This window comes from Protobothrops mucrosquamatus, unplaced genomic scaffold (genome assembly GCF_001527695.2).
Source record: "Protobothrops mucrosquamatus isolate PMUCROS unplaced genomic scaffold, P.Mucros_1.0 scaffold1485, whole genome shotgun sequence".
Classification (NCBI taxonomy): Eukaryota; Metazoa; Chordata; class Lepidosauria; order Squamata; family Viperidae; genus Protobothrops; species Protobothrops mucrosquamatus.
This window is the reverse complement of record NW_015387662.1, coordinates 57,502-79,076: the sequence shown is the minus strand read 5'-3', so window position 1 is coordinate 79,076 and position 21,575 is coordinate 57,502. Positions and strand designations below refer to the sequence as shown.

Here is a 21,575-nt window from a genome sequence, read left to right as displayed (position 1 = left end):
GTAAGTACAAGCACCGCTTGTAAGTCACTTGGGCTACCTGTAACCTGGTTCAGCTAGGATGGAAGGAAGGGAAGAGATTGTATAAACAGAAATCCATTCTCTGTTCCGCTAGTTTTCACCCAAGAACAGTGATTTGTTTTAGAAATATGTTTCAGTACTTAATGGGTTTTTTTTTATTTTCAGGAGTCTACATCTCCAGTCGTTTCACCGGAACAGTCTCCACCAACTTCTCCCCATTCGTGGAGGAAACACAGCCGCCATCCTAGTGGAGGAAATAACGAGCGATGTGTTGCTGGACAGGGACCTTTCTGGGCTCCGTTTAATGAAGCACAGTCAGGTATTAAGAAATGTCTTCTAGTGTTGTCTGGGCTTATGAAATTCCTGTCCAGCAATTTAATAACTAATTAGGGATTCCAGGCATTTGAGGTAGCCTGTTTCTAGATTGGGGTGGACAGGTGATATGCACAGAAATTACTTTCACCATACTTCATGTCTTGAATACGTACACTTCAGGCAGCACCGACCCTAGTGATAAATAATCCTTACCTTCTGCTCTGCACCAATGCAAACTCCCATCATTTCTCCTTCTGAGAAATCAGACAATCCTCTTCATTGTCCGGTGGCTCTTTATTTTCAAAGGATCTCTACAGTGTGTGTCCACATGATGCTTGACTCTTCAGTACTTCAACTTTTTTTTGCACTTGAATAGTTCAATATCGCACAAATACTGTATTCTTCTTGGCTATTTGTGTACTGAGGGAAGCTAAACCTTTTGCTGAAAAATTCATAAATGACAATAACCAGTCATCCCACTTTATCATGTGCCAGTCCCTTGTTTTATTTGGCCCTGCATAGTCTTCGCTGTTTGGAAACCATACTGGATTCTGGGTAGGAGTGGGGGTGGAGAAGACAGCTGCTCTTGGGATTATCTGTATGCATGCCATGAACTATTATTGACCCCAGAGAATATGCCAGGATTAGTCATCCATGCTCCTCCTGTAATTCCAGAGGTGTGGCTTTAATCAATCAGTCATCACACACTAAGTGTGTGAGATCTGTGTCTCTCTCATGTCTGTGGAGTAGAGAAGGGATGAGAGAGGAAACAGAAAAAAAATGGTGTAGCACTTCTGGTTATAGTAATAACTAACTATTATAAGTAACACTTCTGGTTATACTGTTTTTCTAGTGCTATGATGTCTTGGCCTTTGAACAGTACTTGATCCATTTTAAATCGGCCACCACAATAGTAAGAAGAGTATTGTAGGAAGATTGGAGGGACAAGAATGATTATAAAGGGATTATAAAGCAGTACTACAGGCTTTTACTAGGAATACAGTACATTGGTTTTTCCCTTTGCTCATTCATGTATCTATTAAAACAGTTGAATAAATCTGACTGCCAGGGCACTTTTAATTTTTAACTAAAGAGAACGTTAGTTACAATGAAGGGAAGCCAGACTTAATCTTTCATTAGGGTATGTCAAGGACTGTACTTGAAAAAGTATTTTAAAGAGGATCCACATCTTTTCTCTACCAATATATATATTGTATTTTTAAACAAATAGTTGAGCAGACTATAAGAATAATATTTTAGCAAGATCTTAGTCTAGACATTGCTTGTGTCAAATTTCCATATCAACATCTGTTTAACTGTAAATAACATTACTATTAATGCCTTGCTAGGTTAGCAAAGGCTAAACTTTCACTTACTCTGAAGTTTATGTGTGTGTGTGTGTTATCTAGTTAAAAGTGAAAGAATCAACCATGGTTTATATTTATTACAGAAAGTATCTATAATAGTATATTGTTGTTTTATTAAAGTTTTGTTTATTAGGACTAAGTCTTAAGTTCATTCACTCCTCTTGTTACACATTCAGTTTTGGGATGCCCAATTTTTACATTCAAATTTGTTTGGCTAGAAAACTGCAAATTGTAACATGTCTGCCAGACAGATTAGGAAACCAAGCCTTGCTAAGCAATCTTTGTAGTAATAATGGTTAACACAATTAGCAAGTTACTGAGTGAATTATTTTGAAATCAGTATGTGAAATAGGAAATCAAGACTACACTTAATATGAGTATGTGGTTGAGCTCAAATCTCATTTGAACCTATATTATTAGGATCCTGCATTAAATTTTTCTAAGCCCCTGACCAAACCACTGTTTCAGCTAACTTCTTAAAGTATTTCAACACAGACATTTCTTGAATAGATTGTTATACTGATTTTGAAACTGACATGCATTCTGATTTTTAGGTTCCTGTAATGCTGGCGAACCAGTGTGGTCTGGCCATTCACCCCCACCGCATCAAGAAAACTGGGTCAGTTTTGCAGATAATACACCAACCAGTACTATTTTAACCATGCATCCTGCTTCTGTCCAGGTGTGACATTTTATTAGTATTATTTTATTTGCTTCATTCCAAATAATGTCAGTCATTTTCATATTGCTGCTAAAGATTTGCGCTGTGTCTTCACATGTCTTTTAAGATTAAGCTCTAATTCATTCTTCCTTTCTCAGAATGTAATCTGGCATTGAACATGTAGCACTGAAGATTCTTGGTCAAGGAATCTTAATTTTAAAACTCATTTGTAAAACCAGCTTTCAGCTTTTCTTTGTGTTTTGATTTTTAAAACTCTTCTGTGCACACTTTCCATAACATTATGTTGCTTATATGGCTGTTGTCATTTCAAATTATTTATTTATCTGTCAAAAATATCTGCCCATCTCAGAGTAGAGGAACTCTAGGTGGCTTACAGTAAAAACAATCATAACATCCAAATATTAAAACTACAGTTAAAAAACACCAATATAAATAATAAAATAATGGAGATAATTGATGTTAAAAACAATGCAGCATTTCACCGTTTCCTTGAGATCTCCAGGCCTGCTGACCCAGCCAGCCATGCTTTAAGAGACTTAGGGAAGGATGTCAAGGATAGGACCAATCTCACCTCATTGGGGATGATGTTCTAGAGGGTGGGTGCCATGGCAGATAAAGCCTATCTCTTACCAGACGAAACTCTAGATGGGACCTGCAGCATATTTCCTGATGCAATGGAGAGACATAATTGGGTGAAGGTGGTCCCTCATACCCAGCCCCATGCCATAAAGGGCTTTAAAGGTCAAAACCTGCACCTTAAATTGGTTCCAGAAGTAAACTGGCAATCAGTGCAACCTACAGAACAGAAGTGTAATGTGTACTGTTCTGGTCACACATTATCCATGCCTTTGCATATTGCACCAGCCCGAGCTTCCAGATACACTTCAAGGGCAACCATATGTAAAATGCATTACAGTAGTCCATTTGAGAGGTGGCCAGGGCATCAGTGACTGTGAGCATAGTTTCCTGGTCCAAATATGGGCACCAAACATAAAGCTGTGCAAAAGCCCTCCTAGTTATGATTGCCACCTGCTCTTTGAGCAGGAGTCACTAATCTAGAAGGAACTGCAAGCTGAGCGCTAAGTCTGCTTGGGGCACTGCAATCCAAGTACCAAAGCTGGCATAGTGCTTGAGCCAGAGGGCCCCAAAACCCAGACTCACTCAGTCCTAGCAGGATTCCATTGAAGTTTGTTGTTCAGGCTTCCATAGCCTCCAGGCACCAGAATAAGACATTGACTCCATTGGTATAACTGGGTATCCTCAGCATTCTGAAGATACCACGCTCCATGGCAACAGATGATGTCACCCAGTGACTTCATGTAGATGTTGAATAGAAGAAGGGAGAGTATCAGGGTAGGGGCTGATCTCTTCTATCCGATCACCACCTACTGGAATCAACTTCAGAGAATACCCAGAGCCTCTCCACAAAGAGATTATGTTGCTATGAGGTAAAGCAGACCAAGGATTTCCATCCTGCTCCCGCCAGAGATCATCCAAAAGCATCACCAATGCCATTTCCATCCCCTACCCAGGCCTGAATACTGATTGGGAAAAAAGGGGAGATTAGATATTGGACAAATGTTGTCCAGTATGATGTGATCTAGTAGTAGCTTCTTAGGCAGGGGTCATATCACCTTACTCAAGGAATAATTCATTGCCACAAGGGCTCTCCCACAAGATGCCTCCCTGGCAGTTTTAGTTAGCCAGAAGGGGCATGGATCTAAAGAGTAGATGGCTGAGCTCACAGTCATAATTTGGGGGGGGGGAAGTATGGCTCTACTCAGGTAGCACCAGTCAGAAGTCTACTTTCATAAATAACTATTGTTTCCTTTTTCAAGGCAAATAAGTACAGAAAATTGTTGATTGTCAATAAAGCAGAAAATGCTGAAGAGAAATATTTTATTGCAGGACCAGACTACAGTACGAACTGTAGCATCAGCTACAACAACAAATGAAATTCGTAGGCAGTCAAGTAGCTATGACGATCCTTGGAAAATAACAGATGAACAAAGGCAATATTATGTAAATCAGTTTAAAACTATTCAGCCTGATCTGAATGGATATATTCCAGGTAAGCTTTTTAAGCACATATGATACAATGAATAATTGTATAATTATCTAATATTAGACCGATTTTACAAAACATACATAGTTCAATTTTCAGTAAAGAGATTCCTGGCGTGTAGTAATTAAAATTTTTATTAAAGCAGTTCTTTCTTTTCTCCTGCACCTTTAAGAAAACTGAGCCAGGGAATGAGATTGTAAGGAAAGAAGTCCAAAAAATTTCCATGCAGCTTTTGGTATTAATTTCTGCTAGATCAGAGGTCCTTCTGTTAATAGAGAGGATTCTTTATTCATAAGACAGCCTATTAAATATTGTGTAAGTGCTTTTGTGAATTTCTTAGCTTAATGTTTTCTAATGATTTGCTACATTAGCGTTTTTGAACTCATTATGATCCCAGCCCCCAGCCTAGTGTATCTTTAAAACCTCACTAGCTTTTGTGTCATAGATAAAGTTTATACTAAATTTACAATTGAGGTTATAATTCTAGTTTGAAAGTCAAACATTATTACCCTGGGTAAGATGGGCTGCCAATATATTTTACAAATAAATAAATAAATTTTAATATTTTTAGGTTCTGCAGCTAAAGAATTTTTTACAAAATCAAAGCTTCCTATTCTTGAACTTTCACACATCTGGTAAGTTAAAATATAATTACTTAAACTCATCTTTCTAAGAGCCCAAGTTATTGGATAATAAAACTGAAATGCCTAGCAACTAACACTACCATTTATACTGAAACCTTTTATCTTAAAAATAAGTGTAATTTAGAAGCTTAATCACATTTCCATTAAAATCAAGGAGTAAGTTTCCATCTGACATGATCTCATGTTAAGTTTTGTTGTAATTACCAAGGAAACAAACATAAGATTTTATACTTGTATCCAAATTACAGGTAGTCCTATTTAGTGACCACAATTGGGATTGGCTATTTGATTGTTAAATGAAGCGATTGCTAAGTGAAACTGCAACTGACCTTATGATCTTACTTCAGCTTTCCTTTGCTTTAGAACAGACATGTCAAACATAAGGCCCGGGGGCCGGATGCAGCCTGTGAAGTGGTTTCATGTGGCCCGCGAAGCCATCCTGGAAACAGTGAGGGAACTTCCCCCACTGCCTTGGCCCTGGCCCAGGCCGGCCAGGAGCCAATGTACAATTTTGTGGTGGCCATCTATGCTGAAAACACATTCAGTCTTAGCTCCACAAGGCTGTCTGGAAACAGCAAGGAACCGGCCCCTGCCGTGTCGGCCCCGCCCCCTGGGTGCATGCTGGGGAGGTGTCACCCTTTGTGAAGAATGAAGAAATGCACCATCACCTGGAAGTGGCCAGCAAATGGCCCTCGCCTACTTCACATATCCAGCTTGATGGGCTCCGACGGAGGGGTTTCAGCAGGCAGTGAAGCTCCTCCAGTGGACCATGCCTTGGCACTTGCCCCGGTCCCACCCCCTCTGCCAGAGACCCTCAGATCTGTCCCACTCCTGCCCAGGCCCCCACAGGCCTCCTTGACGCGAACGATGTAGAGTTGGCCATGCCCACCCAATAGGCCACACCCATTCTGTCCACGCCCACCCAGTAGGCCACACCCGCCCTGGCCACACCCGGCCCCCCGAGGGCAACCGCAATGCTGATGCGGCCCTCAATGAAATTGAGTTTGACATCCCTGCTTTAGAATAATAGAATAATAACCTTATTACCACTTTGAATGTACACTAGTTGGCATACATTAAAATGAAATTTCATTGCATACAGCTCTCAAAGGGTCACCACCTCCAATATACACTACAGAAATATGACAAAAATAAATAAATAAATACAGAATTATGCATATATCCATATATAATGTGACACAGAGAAACAACAGTTTAGTTCGGGTTATGTATAAGTGTGCATGGCTTGAAAAACGAACATAGACCTGTGAAGGTCATAAATGCGATAACTGGTCCTGAAAAATTATTTTTTCATCACTATCAAAACTTTGAACAGTCAATAAACAATAAACAAGGCAATCACTACATAAGGATTACATTTATTAGCTCCAATCCAATCAATAGAACAAATTAATCACGACTCTTAAGAGACAAAGACAGTAGCTCAGTTTGATGTAATTTCCATACCATCTATCACTGCAAGTGTAAAGAGGCAAGTGTTTTGAATGCTTCATTGGATAAGATGCTCCCTTCACATTCTTTAAGAAATAGTTGTCCAGATTTAACTTTTGCTGTCAAATAGTTATTAGCTTTTCTTCCACAGCAGATAATTAGGGTTCTCTTCAAGGTTTCCACAATACTGAATGCCACAACTTTGATATTTTGAGTTAATATTATGTGAATAGATGGGATTCTGATACATTACAAACTCCTTTTGGCAAAGAGGAATGGAAAATGCTTTTTGACAGTTTGCATTTTCTAATAATTCTCCTGCATCACCTCTGTGTGTAGAGTACCTGTAAGCACTTTGGAGGAATTTTTCAAGGTTTTCTTTTTTTAAAAAAAAAATGGGGGAAATTAGTTTTTTTTTTAATTGGTTATTGCTCTTCATCCAGTAGGAGCATTCCATGAGTTCATGCATTCTTAGGATTCAGTTGACTGTGTTTTAAATGCAATATGCCAGACTATGAAAGGCTAATGCTTACCTAGTAAAAGCAGTGCTTTTTTTCTAAAAAAAAAAAAAAAAAAAGGTGCCGGAACTCACACACATCATACAACCCGCCTTGCCTACCCTACAAGGTTCCATCCCAAAAAAGGTGCCGGAACTCCGTTCTGGGCGTTCTATGAGAAAAAAAGCCCTGAGTAAAAGTATCTGATATTTGCTAGAACTTCTTCAAATTACTTTTTCTCAGTTTGAAAGACTTTTGGAAAATACAGAAAAGGGGTTGTTGTTGTTTTTCTTCAAAAAAAAGTACAATAAAGTTAAATAATTTCATTTCAGGGAGCTGTCAGATTTTGATAAAGATGGTGCATTAACATTGGATGAGTTCTGTGCTGCTTTCCATCTAGTGGTTGCTAGGAAAAATGGTTATGACTTGCCGGAAAAGCTACCTGAAAGTTTAATGCCCAAGCTGATTGATTTGGAGGACTCAGCAGGTACTTTTTTTTTTTTTTTTCTCTGAATTAATTGCTAAAGGATGTGCAACACAAACTGTACTGCTTGTGCATTGCAATTGTTTTATTTCATTCTCTTGTGTGTGTATAAAACTGATTTTGTTTTTGAGACAGAAGCTTCTGTCCTTCTGTAGGTAAAATAAAATAGTTTATTTTATCTGCTTATTGGACAGAAAAATATATTTCACCTGTAACAGTTCTGTATATACTATGTTACAATTTAATCAAACAATTTAAAGTATAGAAATAAAAGAGGATAGTTTGTATTACTAACAAAGCAACGTGTACGATACCCCAACCTAGCAACCTTCTTTTTATAGCCAGGGAATAGCTATTTGTTTTAGTGATATTTTAGAATAAACACACCTAAGGATTACACTCTAATGCCATGAAGAAGCTAATCAAGCAATCTTTTTTTCTGTTTAACATAATATGTAGTCAAGGATTATCCTTTAAGGAGTAAGAAATTCTGGAAGAGCTTTCCATAAAACAGGGCTTTTCAACCAGTGGTACGGGTACCACCTGTGGTACATTGGCACCTGGCAGGTGGTACGCGACCGTCCTAGAAAAGTAGTGGGGGAGGGGAATGAGCTGAACCGGTGGCAGCACCGCACAAGCCTGAGCGAGAGATGGCTGGAGCTGCAGGGCTGCCAGGGCTCAGCGGAAGCGTCAGGATCAGCGCCAGGCTCCAGCTGGAGCTCGGCGCTGATCCTGGCGCTTCTGAGCCCAGAAGAAGCACCAATCAGCTGGAATATTGCAGCATCTCCAGGGTCTTGTGATTTACATTCAGATGCTTGGCAACTGATTTATATTTATGACGGTCACAGTGTCCCAGGGTCATGTGAAGTGACCAAAATCTGATGCAACCACCCAGCAGACGAGGGGAATAAAAACCAAACATCCTCCCACCCCATCCCCACTGCCAATCCTCAACAGAAATGCTCACAACAATGAAAACCTCAGACAGGAGAAAGAGCGCCGCCGGGTGGGCAGGCAGGTGTCTTGCTCGGCTGTGGCTTGGCAGGCACTTTTTTCAGTGCCGTTGTAACTTCGAAGAGTCACTAAGCAAACTGTTGTAAGTTGAGGACTACCTGTACTTTATCACTTTTTTCCTTTTGGGGGGGAGTCATCAAGTTTTTGACACTTTGCTAGGCGACTGGTGGTACTCGGATGTTGCCATATCCTAAAAGTGGTACAATGGGTGAAAAGGTTGAAAAGCCCTGCCATAAAAGACTATTAATAAAACAGAACTTTTGCACTTTCCCTATCTTTGCAGAAGTTCTTGCAATCTCATAGAATTTTCTAGACCCTGGCCAGTAAAGTCAATCCTATGATTGTTCTCATGCTTGGTGGCCATCAAATATAAGAAACTAGAAAGCTGGTAATTTTTTGTTGTTCAAATAAAATATTATTTGTTCTTAACATGTAGAATGTATAAAGTTAAATTATAAGGAAAACCTTTGAAAAAGGAAAGTATTAGGTTATTTTGTCTTAGAGTTCTGAAATTTCTGCTCTGCTTATATGAAATAGTTTGAATCCAAAACATGAAAGAACTCTTCTCGTGCAATATAGCATTTCTGGTTACTTCCCTCTTATACCAGAGTATCCAACATTTTCAGGCTAGTGGACATATCTCCAATTTTGATGTAGCCAATCATAAAGCACAATTTTTACAGGAAGGCAAACTGGTAAGGCTGAAAAACAAAATAGCCTGCCCAAGAATTTAAGCACAGAGCTGACAAAACAAAATTGCTACTTTATGGCAGGTAAATTGGTCATGCTAAGAAATATGCAACAGCGGCAAAGGCCACCCAATACATGTATCAAAACAAGTGAGGGGAATTAGCAGAAAAAATGTAAAAGTAATTAAAATATATACAATATAGAGAATAATCAAAACATTCTTTCTAGCCCAAATATACTTGCTACTAGTTTCTATTGCCTCTTTTCCCAGACTATATAATATAGTTCAAAATAAAATAATGGGCTACTTAAGTACTATTTTATTAGAGTCATTAATGAGAATAGAATCTATGTGGTCAGTGATATTTTGGTTTGCTGTAAAGTTGAAAGCCTGCAGAGAGCAGTACAAATGACAGAACTACCCACAAATGCTGTGATTTCTCAAATTCTCCATTGGAAACCCGTTCTAGAATATTTATAATGGAGCTAAATAAAGTAAATATAGTGCAGTTCTTTACATAATGGGTATCTCTGAAATAAGTTGATAAATGTTCATAAATAACAGATGTTATAGGCATGCTTTCATACATTAATTATGAAATTGCAATGTGAAATGAACTATTAGCACACAGTTTTAAAGACATTACTACAATGTTGTGTTTGGCTTTTTTAGTGGTTCCTGTTTCAGAAGTGGGAGATCAATCTGCTGAGGTAGGTTTTGCAAGTTCCCCAGCAGAAGCACCGCCAAGCAAATCACCATCAATGCCATCACTTAATCAGACGTGGCCTGAACTGAATCAAAGCAGCGAGGTTAGCAAAATATACCTTATTTTCTAGAAGTTCTTACTTTAAGAATGAATATATAACACAATATAGATTGGATTGCGTTCTAAATTTGGGGTTACGTTTCGTGTTCCTGTATATATAGCCTTGATCTTGTCATCACTGGAGAATATATTGGAATTGTACACAATGGCTCACTTTTTTCTTTTTCTTTCCCTGCTCTTTAAAACAAAAGTTATGCTATCTGTCAGTGATTTCTGTTCTAAATCCTACATAGATGATTTGCTAATTTCTTGAGGGTGATTTCAACTCTATAATGTAGAAAAATTTAGTGAGGTTTCTTTTGGAGTGATTCAGCTCGTTTTTTGCTGTTACACCACAGTAACTTTGGACTCCTAGTGATGGTTTATGTTTGCTTGGCAAAAGTATGGATGTGATTTGCCATTACCTTTTTTTTTTTTTTTGTCTTCCCCTTTTTGATTTTCCAGTCTAATCTAAAATCTTGGAAAGTTTCTGGTAGTTTCCCATCCAAATGCTGTTTAGCTTTCTGGGATTATTTCAAATTGACTAGGTTCTACCACCCCTTCTTACCTAGACCAGAAAGCACCGTCGGGTCTTTTTGCCTATACCTAGTACAATCAGGATTCCAGTTAAATCAGTCTGGCCATTGACTCGGAATTAGATTTCAATATATCTGAAAAATGTATTTTTAAAAAATATGTTTTTATAGTTTTTATTATAGTTATTATAGTTTTATAATAATTTTATTAAATATTAATAAAACTAATATAAACTAAAAAAATAGAAGGTTCAGAAAAAAAAGAAAAGAAAAAACAATATAGTAAGGAAAAAGGAAAATAGATATATAAAGGACTTACCTCTTCGTCACAAGTATAAACAATCTCTTCTCTTAAATTACAAAAGATCTCCTTTCCATGTCTCACCTCTTATCTATAAACAAATTTTTAGAATCTCATAATTCAGTCTCATCAGCAAAAATCTATTAAGAGTACCAGAGATAACAGTATCTATTTTAACCTTGATCAGATAAACCAACTTTATATTCCTTCATTTTACTTTTAACAGTCCTGATCTTTAATCCCTTCAAATAATGTGCTAGAATTTTATTTCTTTTGATTTTTCTGTCTCTTCATCCAATATTCTTTAAAGCTTTAATAAGGCTCCTTTGTAGGAAGATTATCCAGGTCACTTTCTTGGTTTGTTATTTGTATCTTCCTTTTATTATTAAGACATCTGCTGGATCTATTGTATCATCTTTTTTCCATATCATTCTTGTAATTTATCTTTTTAAGTTCACTTTTAGATCAATCTCAGTCTTGTCAGATAAAAGTTCTTCCTCTTCCATAACATCTTTTAAATAGAGGAAGACCCTTTTGAAATTAATTTTTTGCTCCACTTGTTCAAAAATAGCCTTAAGTGTATCCAGACTTAAAATATTTTGCTTCATTTTGTATTGGTAAATGAAATATTCTTTCCTTTTAATTGTAATCTTTTAGTTCCCTCTAGTGTCCAATCTTTAAAGTCCCATCTATCATGTTTTTTAAAGAATTCAAAACAAAAACGTTTTATCATGGGAAGGATTCTTATAATTAATTTCAAAATTGTAGTTCAAATCTATCTATAACTTTCCAAAATCAAAACTCTACTCACCCTTTTGCTATTTATTCAAAAAAAGTTCTTTAAAAGTCTATTTAAAATTTCTTTTGCTAACCTGTTGCAATAAATTAACCTGTAAGTCAGTGGCTGAATTAACAAGCAATTTTTGAAAGTTGTTGGAAAAGATGTATGCAAACTCAGTGTCTTTCAAAGGTGCCAAACACAGTTTGAGCAAGTTGGCTATCCCTTCACCTCCGAGAGCTTCTAAATCCATTGCAGTCTCTTCATGGGGAACAACTGTCTGGAGAACTTGTCAATTTCTTGTCCAGAGAAAAATTACAAAGATCTGGTCTACTTAACTAGCTCTTTATTTGATCGGCGTCAGCTCCTGCTTTTAGTGGAGTTTTAGAGATAAGTTTCAGCTTATCATTTGGAAGCTGGAAGTTTTATGTCTTCAATGAAATTTCTGAATTTCATTCAATTCTGAATTTCCTGAACCTTTTCTGGAAGCTGAAAGTATCTGAGTGAAATTGGTAAGGCAGAAATTATTTAGAACATTAAATAGCTTGGGCAATGCTTGTATTGCAAAATATATTAATGTGGTGCTAAATATTTGTCTTTTCAAAAATTATTTGCTACTCGCAAGTCAAATAAATATTTGTATATGTCTTTCCATAGGCCAGTTATATTAGAATTCAGAATTACAAGGATCTCCTAGTCCAAGCAGTGGTTAGTGTTATAGGTTTCTGCACTATCTCAAACTAAATAGTTTTAATGCCAAATAGCAGTTACCACTATGAAAATTTACCTTATATTTAACCACTTTTGGATCTCTGCTGTTGCCATTACAGGTTATGGCTTGAACCTGTGGAGTATCAATGGATAGGTGATATCTATGAGCAGGTCTACCTATCAGCTCTCTATCCCACCTGAATGTATTATTTTTTTAGATTAATTTAATAATAGATATGGTAGAGAACATTCTGAGGGTCTAGAAATGGGAAGCTGATAACAATTTTACCAATTATTCTCTAAAAAGTCATTTTTTGAGTTTGTCCTCTGTATTAGCTCAAAATTCCAACTGTGTCCACTGGTCTTGAAAAGGTTGCCTGTCTCCATTTTGGGGCAACAAAAAATGGGAAATAAAGGCCCAAACCCTAAAGAGAAAAACAACAACAACATACAAACCTTCATTACAACCATTGGCTAATTAGATGGCTCAGCAGTCTAAGCAAATACAGTGACCGTTTGAAATATGATGGCATTCAATGAAGAGTTGATTGCTACCCAAAGTTACTACCACTGCAGCGCCTCCACGGTCATGTGAATGAAATTCAGACTTTTGGCAATCTATCCACCCTTACAATTGACCAGAGGAATGCTGCAGCCTGTCTTTTTCTCCATTCCACCCTGCTGGCTCCCTTGCTGTCTGATATTGCTAATTTCTGTCAGAATGAATCTAGTACTTGGGTTGCTTCTGGAGGGAAACAGAGGATATATTGAAAATTAAAGGGGGATGTGGCTAACTTATTGGATGCTACACCATTTGAAAACAAAAGAAAACACATTATTGCAGCAGTATGTAGAGAGAATGTGCTCTTTGTTGACATAGGCAACTAGATTCCTATAACCCCAAAACATTAGGTGGCAATCTCCAGTTAGACCTTTGGTCACATTCTTCTGGCCTTTAGCAGCAGAGATGGAACCAGAGTTCTTGTTAGGTTGGAAACATTGGTGGCAGAAAATGGGGCGGGGATCCCAATAAAAGAGGCCAGTCCTAATACCTAGTACATCCAGAATTATTCAAAAGAGCCAATGTGTTTTGGAGCAAGCTGGAGCAAAATCTCCAAAACATGAGTGTTTTATTTCAGATTTGAAATATTTAGGATGACTAGTTTTGAGCTCATAATATTCTGTTCTGACTCTAAAAATCAGTTCAGAAAACCATAAATCTACTATTTGTTGGTTTATGTTGATCCCCTAAAAACTTCATCACTAGCTCAACAAATTACTTCTTCCAGTCTCTTGGTCTCAAGAAATGTATTATTTATTTATCAGTTAAATCTATGTCCTGCTTTTTATGTGTGTAAACTTTCTAGATGACTTACAATAATTAATAATATGAAATATAGAAAAATAATGGTAAAATCAGTACAATTAAAATCAAATAAAATATTAAAGTCAATATAATTAGATTGCTACAATAGTGAACAGTCAAAAATCTAGCTAGAAACCTTCCCCACATTAATTCACTCTTAATGGATGAGATATATCAACAGCTTTAAAAATTATCTTGCAGAGTTGGACCCCATTAATACAATACATATCAGAAATTAGTAGGCACCAAATGTGAAGAGGCTCAGTAAAATAAGGCAGCACTGCCTATAGTCAAATGCCATAAGGTCCTTTGTATATTAAATTGATAACACAAGTGGGGCAATAAAAACAGGCTGGCATCATCATGGAAGCATGAAGTCCAGTGGAAATTAGAGAGGATTACAGCGACTGCAGTTGAGACCTTTGATGTATATCAAATTTCATTCCAGTGTTCTGCTTGTCAGTAGAAAGTTGTTTGCTACTTGCTAAGTTCCTAGTTTTATCCTGGAAAAGTCGGGGGAGGTACTGAACTGCTTTCTACTCACCATAAAAATCTTAGATTATACAAAAGATAATATATATAAACAGACAAACAATACTGGATAATATCAGAATATATGATTCATGCAAGGACATTTTACAGTTCCCAGAGAATTCTTTGTACAAATTGCAGATTGCTTTTCAAACACGCCAAATTAAGTTTAAGAAGTTGCTACTGAAGAAACACGAAAGTTTTATTTGTTAGTCTTGCTCATGGTTCTTTGAATTCTGTCCATTATATCTAATACTGTATAATTTTTTTTAAAAAAAGAAATCCACTATATCAGGGGTGTCAAACTGCCGGCCCACAGGCCAGTTTCATCATACCGGAGCCGCGCCCACCCCATTGCCGTCAATGGCGAAAAAGCTCCAATATGTTGCGTGACGTCACATGACGTCGCGAGTTTGACATGTTTGCATTATATGGTACATTAGATTTCTACATCATTATCTCTGGATTTTTTAAATTTCTGAAATTCTTCAAAATGTTCATATAAGATATATTAGATTTTAGCGTTCTTACTAATGACAGAACAACATGTACCAATATTATCCTCATTAACTTTACTTTGTACACTCTCCCAGCTAGATTTAATTTATTTATCCAAGAGCAACTGTTTCTCTAACTAGGTCCAGCCCTTGTGATCAGCTAAGCTCTCTCCCAGCTATGCAGCATTAGCAGCTCCTGATTTGCTAGGAAAACATATGCAGTCCGTTTGTTTAAATGTTTGATATGTCTAATAATTAACTCACCATTCCACTAACAGAGACATTAACATTTCATTCCATGAAGTAATCTTGAACATTGAATCTTAGACCAAATCCTTCATTGCTCGGAAACCTGATTATTTCTGTTTTGCCTGTGTCATAGTTTATGCATGAAAAAAAAAAAAAGCATTAGCAGTTATATATTTCAACAGGGCATGTCTTGGATCTTACTGAAATGATTGCCAAAGCAGTTTTCCTTTTACATTGAATAGTTTGACTTTGCGTTATTTCAATTGTCAAATATATATTTAATTTATGTATAAAATGTACTTTATTATGTTTTCAGGTATAGCAATGGCAATTTGCATGTGATTCTTTCATTTTTTTCTAATATAAAGATAAATTTTATTTCTGATTTTATGTGAAGAAAAATTATATTAATTTTCATTTAAATGAAATAAAACAAAAGATTCTAGAAAGACAAGGAATCTTACATATTGGTAGCAATAGCAGCAGTGACTTAAAAGCCTCTGTTTTGTATAGTTTGATTTTGTTAAAAATTTCTCAATCAATATGCTGACTTTCACTTTCAAATTGATTTGTTTAATCTGTACAATATTTCACGTTGATTTAAAAGATTTTGCAAGACAAAATCTGAAAACTGTTGAAATGTATATTTTGGCTTCCCCCCCCCCCCCCCAAGAAAAGCAACTGCCATTCCAATCTCTGAACTATGCTAAATCTTCTCCAGGGATGACTCTATTCTCATTTTGTCTCTCCTCTGTCTGTTTAGCAGTGGGAGACATTTAGTGAACGCTCTTCCAGCTCACAAACTCTGACCCAATTTGATTCTAATATTGCACCAGCTGATCCTGTAAGTCAATCACTTAGCTTGCTTCTTTGAAATTAATTTTATTAACTCCAAATTTTCATTAATTGTTTTGGTTTTGCATGTTTAATGTGTGATTCTAAAGTGGGGAATGGTAAACGATTTAATAATTCGATCTGCTTTAAAATTCATTACATTGTCTATCACTACGACTAAAATGGAATATTTTAAAAGTGGTCTGTTCTTTTCTAATATTTGCTCCAATATTTTGAGATTTTTATTTAACTCTGATTTTTTTAAAAGATGGTAAAACATTTTACTATGTTTTTATTGATAAATGTGTTGGAAATAAAATGAGTAAAAATTGTGACTTGACAAAATCTACTGTGAACATAGACATCCAGGACCATCTGGTTTTTCTGGATCCAGTTCTCTTTCTGTTACACCCAAAAGCTTCTTACATGCATACGCCCTTCGTAGACATGTTTCATAATTACATAATTTAAATCTTTACTTTTCCCACATTCTTCACTGTTTGTGGAAATACATGGATGCCATAGGCACTGTCAGGCACACATGCTTCATCATATGATCTTGCACACAAGAAAGCTAGACTAAACATAATAACTTATCCTCAAAGAACCAATATTTCCCCTCATATTATTTCTCAGAATTTATTGTTGTCAAATGTATATAGCAGTGATGGTGAACCTTTTAGAGACCAAGTGCCCCAAAACCGCCCCCGCTTCGCCCCGGCCCTCAGCCCGTCCCTGCTCTGCCCCCACCCCGCCCACCCACAGGGCCACCCACCACCTCCACGGCCCGCCACAGATCGCCATGGCAGCCCCGCCCTCCGCCCGCAACATCATCTGTGCGTGACGGGGCGTGAGTGCAGTGTCTTATCCCCACTGCCCAGCTGCCATGTCCTTGGCTGCGCTGTTCAGGGGCGATTCTCCTCCGGGCTGCTGGTGAGGAGGGGACCACAGGGGGAGGTGCGGCTGGGGCGACCGTGTGCTTGCCCACAGAGAGGGCTCTGAGTGCTGCCTCTGGCATGCGTGCCATAGGTTCGCCACCACTGGTATATGGGGAGGAACCACAAAAAATGCTCCATTGATGACCAGAGTGTATGTTGCAGATTATAGAGAAGTCGTCAGTTCTGTAATAGTTTAGCTATAAGCTTATAAATATTTATACATGTTTATGAGCACCTTGAATTGGACTCAGACAACAATCAATCAGGAAAGAGATTGCTTTATTAATAGGATAATGGGAATCTCTAGGAGGCACCACTCACAAATTGTGCTGCAATTGTGCTACTACACTCAGCCACTTGCAATATTTTAATCATCCTCAAGAGCTGCCACACATTGGAATAGTCCAGCCTGCTGTTATTAGTTCATGAATCATCAGATCCAGAGCTGATAAAGGGCCTCTTTGCAATTTGTGTAAATATGTCAATACAGTATCAGTAGTGATCCAAGGCTACCCCAGATTGTCTGCTTGTTTTAAAGAAGAGCGTAGTTCCATCAGAAGTGCTACTTGTCCAAAGTCTGATGTTAAGCATCCAGAATCAGTATTCAGTTTCAGCTTTATTTCCCTCAGAAACACTTGAAGCACTTCTTAAAGACTTAAATTTTCACTCACGCCTTCTTTATTTGAATATTGGATGAATGATTTTTGCTTCTATTCTTTTTTTCTTTGCATCACCTTTTTATTCTATATTTTTATTTTGTGCTTTATCCAATGTAACCCACTTTGAGATTATTTGATAAGGGAAGTGAAAATATGTTATTCACTAGTCTATGCTTAGAAATGACTAAATTGGAATACAAGTCCACATTGTCATTAAAAGAGATCAAGAACAAGTTACTTGTCAGTTGTTTCTTCAGACCAGGATAAGTAGCGGGAAGAAAAAAAAATTAAGATAAAAAGTTTTCATACAACCCCTGTGTTTGCAGGTTTGTTGATTATTGTGTTCTTAATGGAAGCAAACTAACTTGTTCAGAACTTTGCATCTTATTCATATAAAAAGGCATACATAAAAAGGAGAAAGATAAAAATCTAATAATAATAACAAACTCTGCAAAGAAGCTGAAGAAACAGTGGACTACCTATTATTAGCTGTTGCAAAGAGATCATATAGATTGACTACAAATAGCAAGATGACAAAGTGGCAACAATGGTACATTGGAAATTCTGCAGGCAATACCAGTTATCTGCAAGCAAGAACTGAAGGAACCACAAAATAAAATGAAGAAGCTAAAGTGCTCTGGAATTTTAAATTCAAACAGACAAGCACATGCCACATAAAACCTCAGACCTAAACATTGTTAAAAAGAAAGACAAAGAAGTCTGGAGAGTGGATGTTGCAATACCTGGAGACATTAAAATTGAAGAGAGAGAATGGAAGAAAATCACAAAATACAAATCTTCTATTCTGCTAACAGAAGTAGGACAAGTGAGGCAAAAGAAAACAAACAGAGTATCAATAATAATATGTGCCTTGGGTGCAATCCCGAAACATGTGGAGCACCACTTGAATACATCAGTATTGACAAAATCACTGTCAGTTAATTACACAAGGCAGTTTTACTCAGAACCGCTTACACTGCAACCATAGCTTTAACACCATCAGACAACAAGATCCGCCTATCCCATGTTCTTGGGAAGAACTTGATAAGTGGATATAATGCCACATCCAATCTAAACATTTGGCTGACTGCAACCAACCATAATAAGAATAGTGCTTTGAACTAATTTGTGCTTTCTGCTCAAAATCTGCCCTCAACAATTCAAGAATCAGTGCCCTAAAGCAGAGATTCTCAAAGTGTGGGCTGGAGGTCCCTGAGAACCTTTCAGAAGGCTCACAAAGTGAAATAAATGCACATTTTAAAATGTCTCCATTTTAATTTCTAATACAGTAAATCATAATAAATATAAGGCACATAAACCAAAGCTCTTTGTGTTCCTCAATCATTTTTAAGAAAGCAAAGGGGTTCTGAACCAGAAATAGAGACTAAAATATTTGAAACCATTATCTTACAATCCCTTTAGCCCTTTATTTTATGTAATAGTGTTGCTTAGCAACAAACTTTTTCTGGAACATGGAAATATTTATTGTTCTATTAGAAGTCCTCCAATTTACCATATTGAATGTAGCTATGCTACTTCAGATCACAGGTAGCAAATTTTTGCTTCCGTTACTTTGATTCTTTGAACTTTTGTCTAACAAGTTTTTTTCCATAGCTAGCTCTTCAAAATCAATAAGCACAATAAAAATATAACATTTTTTTTCTCTTTGAAGTAGGAATGTATTTCTGCCTAGCTAGTTGATGCCTGTCTCTCTGCGTAAATTATTAGGCACTATATGATGCATGTGCTTCTGAACATGTTATCAGTTTATGGGCAGAATGTTGCATAAAAACTGCTTTGGAAGGTTTCACACTTGTTTACGAGTAACTACCAATGCACTTTTGCTTTGGTATTGAGGAAAATAGACTCGCTTTTCCAATGAAATGTTCTGTGCCGTTGTGCAATGTCAGCAAAAGAGCTGATACTCCCTATGTAAGATCCCAAATGTGTGTATATGTGCAAAATTTTAATGTTATTGAGTTATTTAGTTATAAAAAGAGATTTATAGAGAGACATAGTACCTACATTGCGTATAGTGTGTTTGTATTTCATTATAGGCACTAAGCCATAAAGGTCAAACTACTTTCTCTAGCACAATTAGTGCATTTCCTGATAATCCTGTAAATGAAATTAAAGAAAATTTAATTATTGCTTTGTGGATTTGCCTCTTTTTGATAGTAGCGTTATGTAGACAACATAATCAGAAGAAATAGTTAAGTGTAGATTGCTTCTTAAGAGAATACAAAAAATTGAAAAACTGGATATTTAGGGAAAAAGTAACCAAGGAACACATGAGCAAGCAACAACAAAAAGGGAAATGGGAATGGATATGGGTAGTAAGACTGAATCCAGTTTGTCCATGTAATTTCTTATTTTTAACATAACATAGTTTAATATTTCAAATTTTAACATAAAATGGTATATAGCAACCAGTCTATTCGGGATAGAATAATTGGTTTAAATAGTTCCCTTTCAAATCCCTTTCTTTTTTAGGATACTGCTATTGTTCACCCTGTTCCTATTCGAATGACACCAAGCAAAATTCATATGCAAGAAATGGAACTTAAAAGAACTGGAAATGGTAAGAGATGCTTGTCACTTATAGAAGTATCTTTTTAATAGCCAAAAATCACTTCCCACAGTAATTAGTTATTTGTTAAAAGCCACAAAATTAAAGGCTCCAAGGAAAGATTGTAATCATCTTGTTACTCATTATATATTTCAAAATATGCCATTTTTTGATCTTGGTGTACTTAGGAGTGTTTTTGTATAATTTTAACTCCTCCATTAATGTTTTATATGAATATCACATATTGCATTGGAGTAATGTAATGGGATTCAAAAACACAGGAAACTCTTGCACTTTAAAAATTAACTGAACAAAGAGTCTTGAAAAACTCTTTAAGGACAAACTGAACCTCAATTTTAACTCATATTTTTCTTACTAGATTGCTTTTTTGTATAAAATAAAATATTGCATTATATTATACAGAATTATTGCACAGAAATGCTTAAAATGTTCATAAATTCCTAAGATTTCTCTCTCTCACACACACACATACACAAATGCACACACACACACACACACACACACGTATCATTCCAGTTAGAATTCCTTCTTGTTTTCATATTTAGTTACGATTTTATATTTACTTAGTTTTAATTCCAATTCTACTGCTGTTTCTCTTTCAAAAATGAATGGATATTCAGCCTTTGTTAACCACAGGCCATATCTGACTCCTTGACTCTCCCTTTCTGGGCAGCAACCATTGGGTGGGTGGCAGTAGCCCCTTGGCAAAATTAATTGCCTACTTGTAATACAAAGAAATAAACTAACAAAATGTTCCTGATTCACTATGAAAAGTTTTGAACTCTGTGAAATCACCAATATTAAAAAAAAGTGCTAAGCAGTCTGTTAGTTGGTGTGTGCGTGAGAGAGAAAGAGACAGAGACAGAGTGTACCACTGTATCCCTATCACGCGCTGATGATTAAGGCTTGTGACAGACTATTCAGTGACAGACTGCGCAGTGCATCTTTCAGCAATGGCACCATAACTGGTTATCCTCAGTTACTCTTCTGTGAAGAATCGAACTCACTTCTGACATAGTATAGATCTTAAATACTGGAAGGGTGACAAAACAGATTCAGGTTTGGTACTTATGTGAAGTTGAGTTCACTTTGCAATATACTTTTGTAAAAGAATTTTATGTTTCAAAATGTATTTTTATATTTTAAAGAAGCACATAATGTCCCTGATTTCCTGTAATGACAATTAGAAAAACAATACAGCTCAAATTGTACAGTAAATTACTGAGCAAATGCAAAATCAGTCATTGGGAGAATATTTACCCGGAGTAATCAAAGTTATATAAAAGCATGTACAATTTCTCCAGATCTCTTAGTGACGCAAATAAAGGACAACGAAGAAACAAACTGCAAAAGTTAGGTTAGACATTTTAAGACATGATCTCTTTTTGGGTTGCCTTTGAATAAAAGTTCAGGATCAAAATTGCAGCATGCAGAGTTTTAAATTTCCCATGCTGTGTCTGACTTCATATACCAAAACTAGTTTAACATACCTTTTTTTCCTGTTTTCTTGTTTCAAAAACAAGCAGGGAAGCTCACCATTATTGTTTAGTG

The 21,575-nt window shown here is 36.6% G+C and overlaps 1 protein-coding gene across 1 annotated transcript in view; it reads left to right on the top strand.

Annotated features, from left to right (window-relative positions):
• The window catches only part of REPS1 (RALBP1 associated Eps domain containing 1), a 43,616-nt gene that overhangs the window by 11,413 nt on the left and 10,628 nt on the right, over window positions 1–21,575 (top strand). The window contains exons 4-11 of the mRNA XM_015822173.1: window positions 184–337; window positions 2,255–2,382; window positions 4,291–4,453; window positions 5,019–5,082; window positions 7,373–7,527; window positions 9,902–10,038; window positions 15,767–15,847; window positions 19,928–20,015. Of these exons, the coding sequence (XP_015677659.1) occupies window positions 184–337; window positions 2,255–2,382; window positions 4,291–4,453; window positions 5,019–5,082; window positions 7,373–7,527; window positions 9,902–10,038; window positions 15,767–15,847; window positions 19,928–20,015 (970 nt within the window). The remainder of the gene's footprint in view (window positions 1–183; window positions 338–2,254; window positions 2,383–4,290; window positions 4,454–5,018; window positions 5,083–7,372; window positions 7,528–9,901; window positions 10,039–15,766; window positions 15,848–19,927; window positions 20,016–21,575) is intronic.